The sequence below is a fragment of the Brachycentrus maculatus genome, unplaced genomic scaffold (assembly GCF_059751285.1).
Source record: "Brachycentrus maculatus isolate JH-2025_06_01 unplaced genomic scaffold, ASM5975128v1 h1tg000119l, whole genome shotgun sequence".
Taxonomy (NCBI): Eukaryota; Metazoa; Arthropoda; class Insecta; order Trichoptera; family Brachycentridae; genus Brachycentrus; species Brachycentrus maculatus.
Window position 1 is genome coordinate 677,505 of NW_028280872.1, and position 16,060 is coordinate 693,564.

Sequence of the window (16,060 nt, forward strand, 5' to 3'; positions counted from 1 at the left end):
AATTATTTGCATTTTCTTAGCTTAATATACTGAGTAATTTAATAACTACATATGATACTTGTTTTAATTTGCCCCTCCTCTCTACCATCTCGCTACTTTTAAAGGTCTCAATTTAAAATTTAACGCTTTAATAAAAGTTTTAATATATTTTTTATGACGGTGTTTATTACACCTCTCTCTCTGGTCAATGTTCAGTATTTGGTTTAAAAATGGAAATTGACAGTAGGAAGCAGGAAGGTAGTAATAAAGTACCTAGGTACATCCCTAAGTATTTCTTTTACAGATTACAGATACTATGGAATATATACCTAAATTTTCGAATCTGGCAATATCACTTTTCAAATGTCATTTTTGCGTCATAAGTTTTTTTCATCAACTTTGCCAGTCACTGAATTTTGTTTCTTTCCGTGCATTTTTGTGTATTGTTATATCTTCGAGAATAAATCTTAAAAACATGAGTAGTCATATTTTATTGGGGATAAAAGTAGATGCAGGCTCTATCAAAAAAGTTAAATTAGAAAATTTCAACTTGGACAATGAGGTAAAAATTCTAAAAGATGAGGCGTCAAAACAAAGCGATAATCCTGCTGACACATTAGGTAAAAATAAAGATTAAAAACGAAAATTAATCATTTTTCTTTTGTTTTGTTTTGCTTAATTCTATTGTATTTTTTTGCAGAATTGATATATCATGGGCAAGTTTTGGACGAATCAAAAAATTTGAAAGATTATGGAATAAAGTCTGGAGAAATGGTGCACGTTTTTAAGAAAGTACAGATTCCAGAGAAGGTGGTCGTACCACCTAAGCATCATATAACTCCCGAAAGTATTCATTTGCTATTTAGATCATACGCACTACCAATGAGATCAGTCATCACGTTTTCCCATACGATGGAGGTAAGACTTGTAGATTATTTAATTAAATTAAAAAGTGATTTAAATTTATTAACCGCCCTACCCATACGAATATACGTCCACTATATTATCGCCTGAACGCAACAAGCCGTATCCCATACGTTCAGGTATAAAAAAAAGTATACCCGGAACCACAGAAACATTTGTAATATGTCAAATTCTTCCAACTCACCCTACGCATACGAATATGTCATGCAGCATGTTTAGCATTTCGAGGTCAATATCACTGCCTACCTTAAACTCATGCCTCTAGCGAGATAGCGAGTGTTTTTGACTAGAATTTTCACTCATGAATTACATGAAATTATAGTAACTTTAAACATAAAGAGTAAATCCACTCACAAGTAGGCATAGGCTATAAAACATAAAAAGTTGAAGCCTGAGTAGGGTCATGATAAGCGATGTTGCATAAGCCGTAGCTAGATTTCAGAGCCACTTGTACGTGAGGTAATTAAAAAAATTACTGCCTACCTATTTTTGCAATGTTTGCAGAATATATCGAGAATATTTGATTGATATATTAAATTCAATACAAAATATGTTTGTAAAAATATTCAATAGAGTGTCAACAAAAAAAAAAATACGGCGACATCTTATGCTTAGAACCTCTGACTTGCAAAGGGTCAGAAATAGGTACATTGTTTGAAAAATTGTCTGGTATATTGTAAATAAGTATTGTTATCAAGAAGTCTTATGAAAAAAACCCAATGATTTTTAATTTTCGGAATTAAAAATACCCAAAGGTAGGGTGGTTAAATGCATGAGGCAAAACGATGTTTGATAGATGTTCGAATGATGGAATAAGGAAAGAATGTAAGGCTGAGATAAGCATTATCGATAAAATTAAGAAAGGTGTGTTGAGATGGTTTGGACATGTGGAGCGTATGAGTGAAGAAAGAACGGTTAAACAAATTTATGAGGCGAATGTAGTTGGAAAAAGAAGCAGAGGACGACCGAGGAAAACTTGGCACAATCAGGTATGTCAAATACTTGAAAGCGGCCGGGTCAGGAGTCGTAATAATCGTCGGGTATGTATGAGGAGATGCATGAATGTAGAAGAGGCAAAGAATGTTTGCAAGGACAGAGTGGTGTGGCGTTCGATTCTCTCTGCCTACCCCTGCGGGGAAGCGGCGTGATGGTTAGTTAGTTAGTTAGTTTGTAAAAATTGTTCATAAACTGTAATTTCAAGGAATTTTTAAAACACCTTATTTTAAAAGACTGCACATTTTTAATCTAACACCAAATGGAAGTTACGAAACTGCAAAATGATGATTTTTGTGGGTTTAGGTTTGGAATTGGTATCGAAACATGCAGATATTTTTGCTATACCGGCTATACATTTTAGTGAAATCTTGATATTTTAATGATTTTAACACACTAAGGGCGCTTGTCCACTACCCGGAATTTGACCATCCGGCAGTCCGGTTTTGAAAAATGAAATAGACTATGACAGTTAAGCGTGATCAAATTTACGTGAAACGTTTTCACGCACCAATCAAGAGCACCGATCCGAAAAAAGATGGACAAAAGCACAAGACAAACCCAACCAATCGTTGTTTTAAAACGCTAACTGACGTGCCGGACGGTAAAATTCCATGTTGTGGACAAACGCCTTAAGAACAGGTGTTATATACGGGTAGATATATTTAAAACTTTCAATAATTTGAGTGGTGTGCCTTTCAATCACGGGTAGAATTAGTGAAAATTACATGTGAGTAAAGTGATCACTTAAACAGGCCTATGACGGTCGTAAACCCCATAAATGCTCAGACTTCCATATTCTTCTTCATCTATGTTGAGATGTCAAAAAATAATATAAGTTAGATTAGTTTAAAATCACTGAGGTATATGTAATGTGTGTAAGTAATTTATTGGAAATTTAGTTGAGTTGAAAGAATATGTGTGGGTGTTGTTACGAGATACAATGTTGAGATGCCAAAAAAGAATATGAATTTAATCATGTAAGACATGATTAAATTAAAACAATAAGTAACATAACCCTCATATGTATTATAATACTTTCAGGCATTCTGTGATGCGACATCAATCGAAAAGGTTTTAAGGTTAGAGCCGGAAATGGGCAACGATCCCGTGGCGCTGTACTACATCACGACTCCGGAGCTGATGTTCCACGTCCAGGACTGCGAGACCTTCGATTCCATTGCCGAGAGCCACCCTCTGCTGATCCCCACATTTGTCAAACTCGTCAAGAATCAATCGCTGCTGGCTGGAAGAGGTAACAACTATTTTGTCTATTCTGACTGGCTTTTACTACTACTACCACCATAACGTCGTTTCCCCACAGGGGTAGGCAGACAGGATGGAACGCCACTCTCTTCTGCATACACTCCTAGCTTCCTTGACATCCATACATCGAGTCATACTATTATTATTCTTCTTCAAACCCTTATCCATACCCTAATGGTGCATAGGGCACTGCATCATAAAAACGCAGTGTTATCTTAATCATTAACACATGAAAGAAAGGTGATCAGCCCTCCGCTTCAGGTACCAGTCCAGGGTAATATTGAATATATAAACGTAAGTACATTAGTAATTTACCTAGTTCTATTACTATCCAAATCTATATAAACGCCCTTGAGGTAATATTTTACGAAAATGGCGCTATACAAATTATCCAAATTATTACTGTTATGTAAAAATTAAAAAAATGTAAAAATAACTCCTAAATGGATATGAGATGTTTATATTATCTTTAGTATTTGGACACTCAAAATGTTATGAAAAATCATTAATATTCAATTTTACCCCTCCTGGGATTAGAACCTGGGTCCTCTAGCACGGTAGCCAAACGTGATTACCACTATACTACATATGTAGACAAAATGATTCAAATATGATTCTATTGTACAATGATTTTTAATCTTTAGGCTAGCTGTGGTAGACACTCGACTGCGATACTCTTATCACGGGCTCAATTCCCGCCAATTGCGAAATCAATTCAACAAATATTTATTTTCAAATGGTCTTGGTGTGTGTGACGTAATTTTCACATCTACCTTACCTATCCTTACTATCCTACCTGCAGACGAGCCTCTAGAATAGAAACTTTGCGGGGTAATCCTTTAAAAAAAAGGACCTTATTTATTATTTATATGCTGTGCAAAATTTATATGCTGTGGCATACAAATTTTGAACAGCACAATCTTATAACATAAACTTTATTTTTCACTAATGAGTGCTTAAGATTTTTTTTTTAAAAAATCAATGTGACAAAGAACCATTTTTTCTTTAAGATTATTGCTTAGGTATTACAAATCTGTTTATGACCCTGAAGACAATGACACTGTACTTTTTTACTATATGGCACTTTAAAATATGACACTTTATATGTATTGACACTATTAAATATACTATGTCATTTTATTTTAACACTTAACACTTTATTATCGGGATACATATAAAAACGTTTTTTCTTAATTGTGCGTAAGTATTATTGCGTATAGTATTGTTTGCATGCTGTTGTAGTGATTGTCCTGATGGAGAGATGGGTATGTCTCAAAACTGGTAAAAAATCTAAATTATCTTGCTGAGTGGTTATATACTAATATTACTAACATTTTAGTAAAAAAATATAAAAGTAAATATGACTAACCACAAAGTAAGTGCTATGAATATAAAAAATATTGAGAATAACATTAATACTCCTTAAACATTAATTGAAAAATGTGCCCTTGGCAACAGTCCACATTATTGTAAATTGAATATGTATTGTAAAATTGTCTATAGTCAAATACATATAATGAAATATACCAAGTAATCAGAAATTTATGTACTAGCTTCAATGAGTTAGTTCAGAATCCGTAAACTTTTGTTCAAGGTACACCTGCCAAATCATGAATTTTTATAGGTACACCAAAGAATAAATCAAAGTTTATTTAAAATTGATATTTTATTAAAATTAATATAATTTGAAAACATATATAACATATTATGTTTAATGCGAATTGTGAGCCCACTTAACTGAGTACAAGTGATAAAAATTTGGAGTAATTGTTGATAAGACTTCTCTCACCTCTTCGTTGATCATCCTCAGGCGTTCTCTTTTTTATTTTTATTTAATAGTAGTCAGAGTCGAAAAAACCAATTCGCACGCTCTTCGCGCAACAAAGTGCCTCGCTCGCATAGCTTTCAGATATTTGTAGGTGTGTTATCTTCACAAAACCAGATTTTTTTCCGTGCCACACCAAATAAGCACCACGATACACCAGTGTGCCGCGACACACACATTGCGGAACAATGAGTTAGTTAATACCTAAATAAAAAAAAAGTATGATATGAGTTTTTATTTCAAACATTTATATTTTCAAATTCAATAAATATTTTTTTTATCGGGGACAGAAATTGGGAGTTTGTTGAAGGTTTTGTTGATAAAGAGGTGTTTCCAATAGTAACGCTTTCACGAGTGAAGCCATTTATATACAGCAAGTTTGTTGTTCATAATTTGTATTACATAAGGTAGGTTATTTTACTAATAACAAACTATACATGTATGTATATCTTTGATGGTGTTTATTTTGCTTTAAATCGTAAATAGAGACACTTGTTTATTACCACTTGAGTATTATATTAATTTCGGAAGCTACAGATGCTTCCATCTATGGGTTTAAATATAAATATAACCCGTAGATCTGTATCTCGGAAGCATCTGTAGCTTCCGAATAGTCGTTAAAAAAAATTATTTCACTCAAGTGGTAATAACCAAGTGTCTTTATTTATAATTTAATTATGTCTTACCACAAAGTGAGTACTGAAACAATAAATAAAATATTTCGCTTTATATTAAATCAGTGCATTATATTTTATAAATGTGTAAGTAACTATGCAAATAACCTTATTTTAACATGCTTCACAGTCAAACAATCCTTTTTTTTGTATTTCTCACCTTTGATTAAAATCATATTTGCAAAAAGTTGTCATCAATGTTCTAGAACATTGATTTTGCGTATGGTGTTTCCAGGTGCTCAGCCTGAAGGAGGGATGAGGCCAAGAACGCACAGAATACCCAGTGGATATCAATATCATACATACTTGTGCTTTTTGAACTGATTGTTTACATTTATGTTGTTGTATTATACTCTGAAGGTTTCAATGTAATAACAGTGGACTCTTGATTTATAGATTTTCCTGGCTTATCCATAACATATTGATAAATATTTTAGCTTTTAACTGTTACTTATTAATATGGCCAGTCCCTAGTATCCCTTGTCATATAATTACTTATAAGTAATCTTTTCTAACTCCATCTATCGATAATTTAAACAAAACATTCCACCCAAATAGATTTTCTTCAATGTCTCTGGGTCCCATTTCTTAAAATATTGTCATTTCTCCAATATACGTGCAATTTTTCTATATTGCACTCAAATATATTTGAGATACAATATATATTTTATTTTGTAAATACCAACATAAAATTGTACCAATACATATTACTTTTTTTTAAATTTGTTATTATTATATCATATTAGTACATATATAAATAAAAGTCTAATGATGACAAGTAAATTTTACAAAAAAATGTGCAGTCCCATGTGTTTATCTTGTAATTTGCAGTACTCAAGGTATTAATTAACCTTCCCCTCCCGGTGATATGTATTTACTACAACTTGACTTAAAAAATAAGAATATCAATATAAAATATAATGGATACGAGCTTACAATTTTTGTATTCCTCCGTAATACTTTTACATATTACATAAAAGTATTATAATATAAAATTATTCATTTGCAGCGGTGGAAATAAATAAATTGTAATAAGAATCGGGGATAGAAACACCAATATATAAACGTTTCTCAGAGTATGCGTTGGCCACACTTTACGTTCACGCGCACACGGCTTCATACTATTTCCAACAATCTCATTTTAGTTGTGCACATATCGTCGTTCAGGGTGGTTGTGTCGCTACGCTAGCTACAACGGCTACTTGCGATGTACTTTTTTCTCTTTTTTAGGTATTTACCAGAGCTAACATTACTAAATTGATACATTTAAACTTCAACTATGCTCAATAAAAGCAACATTTCGAAATATTTACATTTTTCCCGTTTTTCAATCACATTTTCATATAATGTTTGTACATCTCACCTCACCATACATCTCACATACATATCACCGGTGCACTCGGAAGTTTTTAGCACCGTAAGGGAAGGGTTAATATAGTAAAATCTTAAAACCTGTAACTGGGCTTAACCTAAATTTTGACATGTTGATTAAATTTCCAAAGAAAGTCATTTAGTTTCTATTATTACTTCATTATGATCTCTTTTTTTTAAAAATCTTTATATTTTATTTGTAGATGTTGATGTTTAATATACTTGTTTAATTTTATTTCCTCTATTGTAGTTACCTTTTTGTAAAGATCTTATGCTTTTTTACTAAAAGAAAAATTGAGATTTGAAAAATGTATTTTAGATTTTCTTCAGCTAAATTCTACATAACAATTTTCTAAATTCTACAAAACCATCTACATACCAAAGAGAGCAATGTAGAATATCAACTGTTTCTAGAATCTAGAAAGTTTCACATCTAAATCATGATTTTCGTAAATATTTATATATTTTTTATTTGCAATCATGTAGATTTCTTTTATTTTTAATTAATTATTTGTTTGTTTGCATAACATGGTAGAATCTCAATTATGTGGGTTGGGGAAGAAAAAAAATACTGATTACAAAAAGGATTTATGGATTTAAATATCACTTTGAAAAATATCATCATTCTACTTATAATTGACAACCGTATTTCGCAAATATCAAATATTTCATGTTACATAAACGTTTCATATATTTCTATACTGACTTCCAGATTGTCTTCTATGGTTAAAACTTGTTAGATAATAACAATTTATGCAAAAGTTTTTTTAAATTTATTTTAAATACTAGAAAAAAAATCCTGGAAATATCGTTATAAATATTTCTTATTAAAATAGTTGTTTTATTATAAATATTTTGAGTGTATAAATTGTAAGAGAGATTGTAGGCCCCGTGCCTACCCAGATGACCACATTTCCATTTCAATAACTTCGTCATCTTTGTTGAAATATTACCTTCAAATAATATGTGGCAAATTGTTGTCCTGGTTATTACACAATGTGCCTACCCAGATTACCACATTTCCATTTCAATAACTTCGTCATCTTTGTTGAAATAATATCTTCAAATAATATGTGGCAAATTGTTGTCCTGGTTATTACACAATGTGCCTACCCAGATTACCACATTTCCATTTCAATAACTTCGTCATCTTTGTTGAAATAATATCTTCAAATAATATGTGGCAAATTGTTGTCCTGGTTATTACACAATGTGCCTACCCAGATTACCACATTTCCATTTCAATAACTTCGTCATCTTTGTTGAAATATTATCTTCAAATAATATGTGGCAAATTGTTGTCCTGGTTATTACACAATGTGATTATAGCTACTCCATGATTATTCACCTAAAATAAAATGTATACCTACTCACACACGCCATGGCTTTATGAGATAATTTTTTGTATTAATATTTTTTTTTGTACTTGTAATTATAATATATTGTGTAATGCAAAAGAATTTTATACAAAGATGAAAAAAAACTCCTTTCACATTCCTTTGAAAGCGCCCTTAGAAGGTGCAACAATTTCCAAGTGAAAATTAAAGTCTTATGTTGATTCTAAAGTCTGTGTTTAATTTTCCTTTATTAATTTGTGTATTTTAATTAGAAGTTATGTATTGTAAGAACTTCTTAAATCTGCAGGAACCAAATAATAAATAAATGAATTTAAAATGTCCTACGGTGATTATTATAAAGGATTTGACTCTTAATAAAAATGGTTTTGCGGTCAGTGTTTTGCATATCCATGATTAAAATTGACTAAAAAGGTACTAGATTATATGTAATATTATATATTGGTGCCGGTTTGGTTTGGTATTTTGTACTTATTTATAAAAATAAATATTTATTTTTATATGATTCTACAGTTTTTAAGTGTTGCAATTTAAAGTGCCATGAGTAATTTTTTACAAAATTAAAAAAAAAAATAGTACTATATAGCATTTTTTTTTAAATATATTTTATTTGTGTTTTTGCTTTTTTTTTTAAAAAAATAAATTAAAACCCTTTTTGATGCTAATGTTTTAAAAAATATATTTATATTTACCTGTTAGCGGTGAGTTTACAAAAAAAAAATTTCAATAATATGAAATGCACAATATTTTTTATGTATATACGTAATACGTACTGTAAAAATCATATTAAAAGATTTCAAAACACTGTGGATATTAATGACATGCTGATCTAGTATTTTATTTTATTTTATTTTATTCGGGAATTTTACAGAATAGTTAAATCAGTATAAGTCATTCACATAAATGAGTTACACAAAATAAGTACTTGTACTATTCCAATCACAAAATTCCACATTTGTAAATTTGTGAAAAAAATAGATCAAACACTCTTTTAAAGTACTACATAAGAAATATACTGGTATGTTGGTAATGGGTAAATAGTCCTTTTTCAGTTTGGGGTGGTGTTCTTTATTTTTCCCGGCGTAAGTTTTTGGTGTTAAATTATCAAATTCAAAATCCGAACTAAATAACTAATTTAACCCTTTCCAGTCCCCAACAAATTTAAAAAAAAAAAACAGGTAGACAGATGCATTCCAATGGAAAAAAAAATAATTTGTCCTCTGCTCCACATACTGTTGTAATACTGTCAAATAACACTCATCATGGTACCTACGAGGAAAAAATCAATGTCAAATTTCATTCGACATTGGACCAGTAAGGGTTAAAGGAGGCAATATTTTATTAAAACATACATCAGCGTCTATGAATGCTAATGTGTTGCATTTTCAAAAATAAACATTTCCACGCCTTGTCTGAATTAACCATTTAGTTAGAAAAATAAGTGGAGTGCTGACATTTGAAACTTATTAAAGGCAAATTATAATTCCTCAATCTTAACCTAGCCGGCTCTAACAGGTGGATTGAAATCCCCCATATGAGAATTGTAATTTGATAACTTAAATGTTAAAACAGCTACTTACTCCATATTTTTTGTAATCTTAAAAATAATATTAAGGAAAAAAAAAGAGGAAAATTTTCTACATGTTCGGACTAGTGGAGCGTTGGAATTACAGCACAGAGAATCTGTAGGGTATTTTTATCAAATAAAACAAATATGTATTGTGAAATTTTAAATGTATTTAGTCAACTTTTCTAAAGAAATCTAATATTTAGTTGGTCGAGATTTATTTAATTACAAGTAAAAATCTTTGTCTCGCAATTAACTTAAAAGCATCTTCTCTGGCACAGGACAATCCACTTGGTCAGCCCATTCTGGGCATGAGTAGGCGTTTGGATTACAGAGGTGTTCGGATTAGGGGGGTTTGGATTAAAGAGGTCCTGCTGTAACAAGAAAATATGGTGGTTCGAACTTTCTTATCACCTTAGCCCAGGGGTCGGCAGTTTGTCAAGTGAGAAGAGCCAAATTGTCATGGAACAGGATAACAAAGGAACCAGAGAGACGCATATATGTCATATACATATATCTCTCACTCCTTTCAAGAACGTCATAAATCAAAAATCGTCAATTTTCAGTTGAGTATGTTTTCGGAATGCCCAGAAAATGTACTACATCCCAGTAAAAGAGGCATATTTTTAACTTTATATTTACCCGCTACATGGCAGAAAGTGTTTTTTTCTCATTTCGAAGAAAAGGTATTGTTTAATTATTTTTTTAAACATAATTTTTTTTTTCAAATGGAGAAAAAACCTTCAGGTTTTACCTAAAAAGATCTAATGCACAGTAAAATGTTCAATAAGTGGCTTGATATTTATTTTTAATACATTGTATAATATTTTTAAACTTTAAAAACGTTCTCCTGAAAAATCAAGTTTTTTGATTTATGACGTTCTTGAAAGGAGCGAGCGATATGTCATATACATATATCTCTCACTCCTTTCAAGAACGTCATAAATCAAAAATCGTCAATTTTCAGTTGTGCATGTTTTCGGAATGCCCAGAAAATGTACTAAATCCCAGCAAAAGCGGCATATTTTTAACTTAATATTTACCCGCTACAGGGCAGAAAGTGTTGTTTTTGCATTTTGAAGAAAAGGTATTGTTTAATTATTTTTTTAAATATACTAAATATTTTTCAAATGGAGACAAACCTTCAAGTTTTACCTAAAAAAATCTTGTTGCACACTAAAAAGTTCAATAAGTGTCTTGATATTTATTTTTAAAACATTGTATTATATTTTTAAACTTTAAAAACATTCTCTTGAAAAATCAAGTTTTTTGATTTATGACGTTCTCGAAAGGAGTGAGCGATGTGTAAAGGAAGATTTTTTAACCCTTTACTTGTGCTGTATCGCTAATATCACACGACTAATCAGTTGCAATTGATATTGTAGAAACTAGCTTAATATTTTCGACTCGCTGTTCTGTTACATTCGAATACATTTTGGAAATTCTGTCTTGCACTGTTTTCGCAGATAGAGGCAATTCGGCGGGTCTATTTAAACAATAAGGTTCGTTGAGATAAGGTGAAATTGGAATTTATGTCTGAAGAGGGCGAAGAGCCGCAAATGACCTATGCCTTAGCCAGCCAATGACTGCAAGATCTGCGAATTCCCAGACCTCGGTATTCCCTTAGCATACTCGGTCTCTATCGAGACATGTATAGTATATTTTAAATGTTTTACTGTGATGTTCACTGTCGGCCGTGTTCCCAAGGGCCCCAAACGTCCATGCAGGTGGTGGACTCGGAGGAGGAGTTCGATGTGGAGGGCGAGGAAGAGGGCGGCGAGGAGGGGGAGGAGGAGGAGGGCGCGGGCGGCGGGCTCATCACGCCCGAGCAGCTGGCGGCCGCCCTGGCCATGGCCGGCGCGGCGGCCGGGGCCGGCCCGAGCACTGCGGGCACCTCCGCCTCGTCCACCGCGCAGGACACGGGCTTCCGAGACTTCCTTGGCTCGTTGCTTGGACCACAAACAGCTGCAGGTGAGGATCCTACATAATTTAAACCTCCCTTTTCTATCAATTGTCTTATTTGTTTTTTTTTTTATTTAATTACCTAACGTCCATTTGACTGTGAAGTCTAGCTAAGGCTTATGCAACAGCACATGTTCCTATGTGATTTCTCTGTATTAATTTATTCACCAATTTAAAAAGAACTTATAATTGCAACTTGCGCAATATTGTACACCTTTGTAGATTTAACAAATACTACAATCGTAGTGTTGCTTAGTAGCACTGCAATTGTATACATATAAGCTATATTTTGATTCTGTAGTGTTTCTCATCGTTGATTAACACATTATTTATGAACTAGATTATTTGTTTTAAATGCTAAAGTAATTCCATTGAAGACAAAGAATTTCTTTAGAAATAATTGTATTAATGACACAAAAAGTAGCCTTACTGTTTGATATAAATTAGGCACATATCCTTATCCAATTTTCTTGTCACTGTTGAACCTAGACATATCGCTCACTCCTTTCAACAATGTCATATATAAAAAAACTTTATTATTCAGGAGATAATTTTTTTTAATAAAATGTATTAAAAATAAATATCAAGCCACCTGTTGAACTTTTTAATGTGCAACAGATCTTTTTAAGTAAAGCCTGAATGTTTTTTCTCCATTTGAAAAATATTTAATATATTTTAAAAAAATAATTAAACAATACCTTTTCTTCAAAATGCAAAAACATTGCTTTCTGCTCTGTAGCGGGTAAATATTAAGTTAAAAATATGCCGCTTTTGCTAGGATTATAGTACATTTTATGGGCCTTCCGAAAACACACACAACTGAAAATTGACAATTTTTTATATATGACGTTGTTGAAAGGAGTGAGCGATATGTGAATCCCCTTTAATACAGAGCTGGCCAGCTCTTAAACTAAACGGTTCCATCATTTTACCCGTCTGTAAAAGAAAGCATGGATATAAGAGAGACCTTTTTGTAAGAGATAATGTTCCGCTCCCTCAGGTTATCTTATATCCAGGTTCGATTGTATTATTTTAATGCACATTTTTATATTTTTTTAAATGATTATTCATCTAATGATTATTTATCTAATGTGAATAACAAACTAATACAAATAATTAACAGCTCTTATATCGCTGTAAAAAAAAGAAGCCATATTTTTTTATAGTTTGAATATATATTCAACCTCGTGTGTAAAATATTTTTTGTTTATAAAATAACTTTAAGCCGAGAAAGATGCCTTGCCTAAACAGGGACATTATTGAAAACATACAGTGAAACCCCTATTTTACATTTTTTTTGTGAAAATCATGCAGATGAGTTATTTACATACATAAACCTAAATGGAGGGAATATTAAAAAAAAAAAATATTATTGAATTTTTTTGTAAAAATAGTAATGACTAAACGAATAATCGAATGATAGGATATTTTCAACGTAAACTGGGGGGAAAGTAAACGTATTTGCGGGTAATGTATGAAAATATATCTGACTGAAATAATTACACGCAATTGGCGGGAAAATGTCTAATCAGGATTTCACTGTTTATGTTAACATCTCATATAATACACTCTCCTTATCATCCATTGTTTACTTTGTGTAATACCACTTTTATAAACACTTATTCTACTACCAGACTACCAGTTTTGAAAAATCATTCCATCGTTGAAATAAAATTATTACGATTTAACAATTGAAAAAAAAAAATTTTTTGAAAGAATTTTTTTTTATTACCCTACCACAAAGTTATCAATGCTTTTAATATACAAAATACATATCTCATAAAATGTTTGTTCTGTGAAATTGTCTGCATAACCATATTAATATGATCACGCTTCAATCGCCAGCTACCTCGAGGCCTCTCATAACCACGGACATGTTCAGCAATGCCCTGTCGCAAGCCATCATCTCGGCGGCCACCAGCAACTCGGACTCGCAGAGTGCCGCATCTCCCTCCCCCTCCACCTCCGTTCCTGAAGCCGCTGTCTCTTCAGATAACCCGGCCGCGCGCAACTACACGGCGCAGCTGACCAACATGCAGGAGATGGGCCTGGTGGACCACAGAGCCAACCTGCGGGCCCTCATCGTCTGCTCCGGCGACGTCACGGCCGCTATCAACCTCATCCTTAGCGGAGCCATCGAGGATTGAAGAAGAAAAAAAAACTGATTTTTCACCTAATTTTTGGATAATAGCCCCAAGGTAGGGTGATTAAAAGTACGAGTAAAGATTGTTGGTGAACTTTAATTTCAAGGAATTTTGATAAGACCTTATTTACAAAATTTTGTTATTTTATTAATTTTTGTTATTTATTAAGAGGCAGGGGCTATTAATGGACCAGACCAGTTTGTGGGTTTATCTTATATACATCTCAGGAATGAAAACTAGGATGGCCCGTATCGAATATTTGGGAAGCTCTGGTTCATCAACTTTCCATTTCCAGCCATGTTTAAAAGTGATTATCTAAAGATATTTATTATTTTTGAAAATAGTATCGACTGCATCAGTGGCAGTTTTCTTTCACAAACGAGTAAGGAGTGAACCTCCAAAATATTATCCATAATAATACTTATTATTTTAAAAAACTAAAAAACTAACCATCACGCCGCTTCCCCAGGCAGAGAGAATAGAGCGCCACACCACTCTGTCCTTGCAAACATTCTTCGCCTCTTCCACGTTCATGCATCTCCTCATACATACCCGCCGATTATTACGACTCCTAACCTGACCACTTTCAAGTATTTGGCATACCTGATCGTGCCATGTTTTTCTCGGTCTTCCTCTGCTTCTTTTCCCACTAACATTCGCCTCATAAATTTGTTAGTATTTTAAAATTATACAATTTCTGCTTTACGCGCTCCATTACCATTGAAAATGCTAAATAACAAAACTTTTAACTGAATTGAGGTTTTTTTTTTTTACTGACATTTATTGGTGGAACTGCATTTTATAGAATAATAAAACAACTATGTATATTGCTTTCTCCGCTTTTATTACATTGATCAGTGACCGGATTTGATTGAAATACGGTTGCTGGTTTTTCTTTGATATTAATATTGTTATATTTCTTCGTTACAATATGCCAATAAAATACATTTTGTCGCTTGTTAAATTCAAACTTCTAATTTTTTAACAACAGCAATAATTATTACTCATATAATTGCTGTGATTTCACTAAACGGGGCAATATAGCTGTAATTTATACTTCTTCTTCTTCTTCTTCTTCTTATTGTAGGCCTTACGGCCTGTTTTTAAGAGGGATTAGCCTCCTGCGACGTCGATTCCCAGCTATCGGCCCATCTCTTTGGTGGTCTGCCCGGGAGTCGTCTACCATGGGGTATACAGAGATGTAAATTTGACAGCTATAGCAATCATTACATAAAGTAAATGTGTTAAGATGATGCATCAAAATTCGCTTAAAAATTATAAAATAGACAATCATTTTTTAAAAAATCACTTACTTCATTTTATTTATTTATGCTGTTATAAATTAAATCTTGGCACCGTATTTATGCATTGTAATCATGTTGTAATGTACATTACATCCTATTGAGAAAACATCACATTGAAAATGGAAAACGAAAAAGGCACACACCCTGTTTGCCAATTCCATCTAAATAATAGAAAAGATTTTTATGTTATTTATATTTAAATCAATTATAGTAAAAAACCTCACTTGGCATATACAATTTTTTATACCTCACCCTTTACCCCAATGTTGTTTATGCCCTTTTTGCTTTCTGATATTGACATGCATAATAATGCGACCTTATTTTTATTTTTGTGAAGTAAATCTGCATTTTACTTTTTCACTTGGGAGATGATTAATAAATATAACATATATTTTATTTAAATAAATTTTAAATAAATAACCCACCCCTTTATTCTCATCATCCCTGTATTCATTTAAACATCTTTAAAATCTATTAATAAGTAATTATTCATCACATTTTGAAGACTATCAATGGTGAATGTTCCATTTGTATATTTAATATTAGCATGTATTGGTAAATTCATTATTCGTATGTCATACGCATTGTAAATATTTTTTAACACAATTTTTAGCAAAATGTGTGGAGTTGGTCCTAAAACACATTATGTAGTAGAAAAGAGGAATTAAATTGAGTGTACACTTACTAAAAATACGT

General features: G+C 32.2%; 1 protein-coding gene across 1 annotated transcript; it reads left to right on the forward strand.

Annotated features, from left to right (window-relative positions):
• Positions 1-332: 332 nt before the first annotated feature.
• Positions 333-14,891, forward strand: LOC148309614 (ubiquitin-like protein 7). The gene is made up of 5 exons (XM_088259755.1): positions 333-599; positions 680-897; positions 2,941-3,151; positions 11,662-11,925; positions 13,762-14,891. The coding sequence occupies exons 1-5, from the start codon at positions 455-457 to the stop codon at positions 14,061-14,063; spliced, it is 1,140 nt and encodes a 379-aa protein (XP_088115881.1). The 5' UTR covers positions 333-454; the 3' UTR covers positions 14,064-14,891.
• Positions 14,892-16,060: the final 1,169 nt, after the last annotated feature.